Source organism: Atta colombica, unplaced genomic scaffold (genome assembly GCF_001594045.1).
Source record: "Atta colombica isolate Treedump-2 unplaced genomic scaffold, Acol1.0 scaffold47, whole genome shotgun sequence".
Lineage (NCBI taxonomy): Eukaryota > Metazoa > Arthropoda > Insecta > Hymenoptera > Formicidae > Atta > Atta colombica.
The window spans coordinates 1,715,176-1,720,690 of NW_017259536.1; the positions used below are offsets into that span (position 1 = coordinate 1,715,176).

General features: G+C 27.9%; 1 protein-coding gene across 1 annotated transcript in view; it reads left to right on the top strand.

Annotated features, from left to right (window-relative positions):
• The window catches only part of LOC108691439, a 6,150-nt gene extending 1,127 nt beyond the window's left edge, over positions 1-5,023 (top strand). Inside the window, exons 3-11 of the mRNA XM_018199192.1 lie at positions 70-292; positions 398-617; positions 732-1,004; positions 1,327-1,396; positions 2,514-3,024; positions 3,211-3,578; positions 3,700-3,922; positions 4,007-4,226; positions 4,744-5,023. Coding sequence (XP_018054681.1) covers positions 70-292; positions 398-617; positions 732-1,004; positions 1,327-1,396; positions 2,514-3,024; positions 3,211-3,578; positions 3,700-3,922; positions 4,007-4,226; positions 4,744-5,023 — 2,388 coding nt within the window. The remainder of the gene's footprint in view (positions 1-69; positions 293-397; positions 618-731; positions 1,005-1,326; positions 1,397-2,513; positions 3,025-3,210; positions 3,579-3,699; positions 3,923-4,006; positions 4,227-4,743) is intronic.
• Positions 5,024-5,515: the final 492 nt, after the last annotated feature.

A 5,515-nucleotide genomic window follows, 5' to 3' on the forward strand; every position in this document is an offset into this window, starting at 1 on the left:
TCCTCAAGTGAAATTTAATAGCGCTGTGTTGTGTATTTACATAACCATTAGTCTCGTTATGTTCACTAGAATGTAAAACAGTTTCTTGACGATGCGAAGGAAGGATTTATTTACGTCAGTCTTGGAAGCAATGTTAAATGGGAGGAGCTACCAAACAATACGCTTGAAGCCTTCGTTGACGGATTCTCCACTTTACCGTACAAAATTGTTTGGAAATTGAATCCTGATCTATTACCTAGGAAATATAAAAATATACTGATGTTGCAATGGTTTCCCCAGCAAAGTATTCTCGGTAAAATCATAGATACAAATATCTTATATGTTTAATCATTTTTATATAATATCTTTATCTTAGAACTAATAATCGATGCAATTTGTCAATTCTTTTCACGCTTAGCTCATCCAAATATCAAGTTATTTATTTATCAAGGTGGTCTTCAGAGTACTGAAGAAGCTCTTTATTACGGAATTCCACTCATAGGATTTCCCATTATATGGGATCAAACATATCAAGTGCGAAATATAGTAAGACTAGGTATTGGAGTTCATCTTCAAATTGATACTATCTCGAAAGAAACCGTTAAAGCCGCTATACATGAAGTTATAAGCAACACGAGGTACTATATTACCGCGTAAATCACAAATTATAATAAACTCATTCTTTTTATATTACTATAAACATAAGAGTTTTATATGTTTTAAAATGTAACAATATTATTCTTTATTTTCAGTTACAAAGATCAGATGCAACAATGGAGTAAAATTTTTAAGGATTCACCGTATGATAGTCTTCAAAATGCAGTACGATGGATTGAGTACGTGATACGTCAAAATGGAACACCTTTCTTACGAAATAATCTTTGCGATGACCCATGGTATGAACGATACGACTGGGACATCATCGGATTTCTCGCCATACTACTATTTATTGTATTCCTTATTTCTATATGGGCATTACTTCTGATTTTACGATTTCACTTACGAATAATATCACGTTCTCTATGGTAGTTTTTATTATCGTTAGAATATATTAACGTTATCAATTCCTACTTTATGCTAGCAATAATTTTATTAAATCTTGAAAATTTTTGTCTTCATGCAGCTTCTAAGATCATCTCAAATTATATCATATAATTTTTTAAATAAAAGTTATAATTAAAATAAAATTTTGTAAAATATTTAATAATAATAAAGCATCATATTCAATATACAGTCACGAAACTAATTGTCCAGACAGTGCAATTGTATTAACAATTTCTTTATTGTGCAAATTAAAAATTGTGATTTTTTTTACAGACGCTTTACGCATTAATTTATATTATATAGTTTATATTTAGATTTAGACAACAATTGTGAAACCAGTATCATAATATGTGCGTGGACACAACTCTTAATGGTTTGAAAAATTTATATATTGATATGGAGTAATGTATGTGTGTCCGAACAATTAGTTTCGTGATTGTATATATTGTGTTTATATGTAGTATTGTTTCATCTCAAAAAATTTATTGCTCTTGGATTGAAAATTATTTAATAAAAAGTTCATTATTAGATCATGCCTGTAGTCATTGTAAAAAAAGATTTTAGAATTTGGATGTCTTCAAGTTTCATTGAGATGAGCTTTTAAACCTTGTTTATGTATTATTTAATAAATAAATATTTGGCAATAAATTTTTCATGTAATGTTAGAGTAAGGTCGTACTAATAAAAAAATACGGGATATGTTGAATTGCTTAATTGCGGAAGTTAGATTTGATGATCGTAAAATGAGATATCTAAGATATTTCTAATATAAAATAACCCATGCTCCTATATCATAGTGAAAATCGTTGCTAAAGTATAAATGTTATACAATATAATAAAAAGAACAATCAGAATGAACGTCGAGTGTCTATTTTCGCGATGCTTGATTCGAATTCGAATTATCTGAAGATGAGTATAATCCATCGCATGCTCATTTTTTGCGTACACTGGCTGTGTTTGTTTGTATTTTAGAAACATTAAATGAAGTTTTTTAATTACAATACTGATATTTTTTGCGTTTTATTATCGATTTCTCGGAGCATTTCTATTAAGAGCACAATTTTTTGACTTTGCGATTTTGCTCACTTTTTACATTTTATTTTCAAATTTTATTTTCAAACAAAAAATAAAATTTAATTAAATTTTATATAACATTATCTTACAGCTTATCTTATTAAATTCCCTTCCGAATGACCTATTATTTTTTTTAATTCTGTCCATAGACTTCTAGCATTTACCCAAAGTGAACTCGGTATCTCATAATAGGGGCCTTTCTTCTATATATAAGCACATTCTAGATACATATATTTAAATACAATACATATATTAAGATAATTACATTTAAATAATATACATAATGTATATTACCCATCCAGACGCTTCACAATTCTTTCATAATGTCGATCATTCTTATGGATATCATTAATATAAATAAGCTATAATAATTAACTTGATAATATTTTAAACTTTATATAATTTCTATAAATCAGTCTGCTTCAAAAAGGCATTCGCGAATTAGTGACAAAATGTTGAAGATTACTTGTAAAATGTTTATTGTTTTATCTTTATGGTTTTTATTGGCAAATAATATAACAAATGCCGGAAGAATACTTGTGATTATACCTACACCTATTTATAGTCATCAAATAGTTTTCCAGTCGTTGTGCTTAGCCTTAAACAGACGCGGACACGAACTGATCATAGCAACTCCACAACCAATAAAAGATTCGACATTAACAAATTATACAGAAATAGAATTATCACTCTCACATTCTTTGGTCAAACAATATAAAAAAAACGTACCACAACTTTCATTAACCGACTTACTCAAACTCGGATGGACATTAACACATAAAATAAGCATACCTATATATGATAATCCAAAATTGAAAAAACTTTATCATAGCAATAGCAATGAAAAGTTCGACGCGGTTATTCTAGAATTAGTAGGTTATCCGTCATTATCTATTATGTCGTATAGATTTAACGCGCCTCTTATAGGTAAGATGATTTCTGCAAGTAACATATACAAGGTAGCTTGTAAATAACATATATTATACAAAAATAAATCATCAATATTTCGAGAAATATATTGATTTAAGCGTAAAAATATTGATCTTTTCTCTTGAAAGATACTCGAAATGTATAGTGAAAAATAGGACTGATATCGATTAATTCGTTATTTAGGAATTATATCCATGGGTATACACAATTATCATCGATATGTTTTTGGCAGTCCTATATACTCATCGCATTTGTCAAACTGGGAAATAAATACGCTAACTGAAAATCCGTCGATTTGGCAAAGACTATGGAACTTCATCGAAACGTGGCATCTTATCCATTTTTGGATTAATGATTTTATAACGATGGAACAGGGACTCGTTAAAAAACATTTTGGAAATGATGCACCACACATCGTCGATATAATAAAGAATATGAGTTTGCTATTAGTTAACGAGAATCCAGTACTCACATATCCTAGACCCGAGCAGTCAAATGCAATATTTTTTAATGGTATCCACATACAGAAAACGCCACCATCTTTACCAAAAGTATATAAATTTAAAAAATAAATATTTTTTTAAACATTATAGCGAAATAAATGGTTTGTCTATTATTAACTTTCATTATTTCGTAATAAACATGCGTAATGAATTTAAATCCGGTGACAAGGATTTAGGACAATTCCTAGATAACGCAATGGAAGGATTTATTTACGTGAGTCTTGGAACTGTTACCACCTGCCACACTTTACCGAAAAAAACGCTGAGAAACTTCGTTGAAGTGTTTTCAAAGTTACCTTATAAAATAGTTTGGAAATTCGAGTGCGATGAGTTACCGGGAAAGCTCGATAATGCATTTATCTCAAAATGGTTTTTACAGCAAAGCGTACTCGGTAAAATTAAAAGTGTGAAATCATTATTTCACGGTCAATAGTCCATTTATATGACACACGGCGCTAATTATCTCGTTTGTGCAGCTCATCCGAACATCAAGATATTTATTTATCAAGGAGGAGCCCAAAGTACTGACGAAGCTGTCCATTATGCAGTTCCACTTTTAGGAATTCCGAATATGTCCGAACAAGAAAATCGAGTTCGGCGATTGGTCTCGTTGGGCGTCGCAATAAGTATTAAATTAAACGAATTAACTCAAGAACGTCTTAATAATGCTATTCATCAAATCTTCAACGATAAAAGGTATTATATATTCCTACATAATACATTAATTGTTACGTCAAATATTTGACACGCAAATTTTCATTCAGTTACGGTTGACAGGCTAGTTTGTAAACTTCAATATAATTTTCGAATATACATTTGAATATACATTTATAATATAAATGAATTGTCGTATACAAACATATATGCACGTATACATGTATACACACAGTAATCTCTTACTGTATGATCATTCGTTTGTGTTTATATTATAATATCATATTCAAAAGTTGTAACATAATGAATATTTTACAATAAATTAGATATCTTGTTCACATATTTATTATTCTGTTTATATGAAAGTAAATATCATAATATGACGATTATATTCATCAAAACTCCTTTGATAGTCAACGTGAAAGAGAGATATGTTAAAATAAGTTATATTTTACAATACAGTTTTTGTTTTAGTATTAAATTAGTATGAAATTTTTACGTAATACATGAATGTATTGTAATAAAACTGATACAAATAATTTGTTAATTTATTTTATAGTTACAAAGAAAAAATGATGCGTGTAAGTTCTCTCTCCAAGGATCAACCATATAACAGCATTGAGAATGTAATATGGTGGATAGAATATGTAATGCGTCATAAAGGAGCAAATCATCTCCGATTTAGTGACAGCGATAAACCATGGTATCAACGTTACGATATGGATATTATTGCATTATTCGCCATAGCATTATTTATAATGGAATGTATAATTGCATTGACTATCATCCAGATTATACGTTTCACCTTAAACAATATTGCACTTTATTCCTGTCACTAAATCTTGAAATTTTTCAATGTAAAAAAATATTATTGTAATTCAAAATAAACATATTTTTGTTTATTTCTAAAAAAATATTAAATAAAAAATATTAAAATATAAAATTATAAAAATATTAAATCTCAATTTATTATTCCAATTTTTGTTTAGTTTCAAGATTGAGTTAAATTAGCAATACTATTATATCATAATAAGAAAATATAAACTTATAGAAATAGAAATAGAAATAGAAAACTTATAGAAATAGAAATAGAAATAGAAAAAGTTATAGAAATAGAAACTTATAGTTATAGAAAATGTAACTTATGATTATTTAAAAACAATATTAATAATCAATAACTGTTCTATGATACAACGCAATATTAAATAACTCCGTTTATTAATAATGATATAAACTGCATATATATATTGTAATATATTTACGCATCTATAGCAATCGTTCTAATAATAAAAATTTTAATTATAATATTAATTTGAGTGCATTTTTTTTAA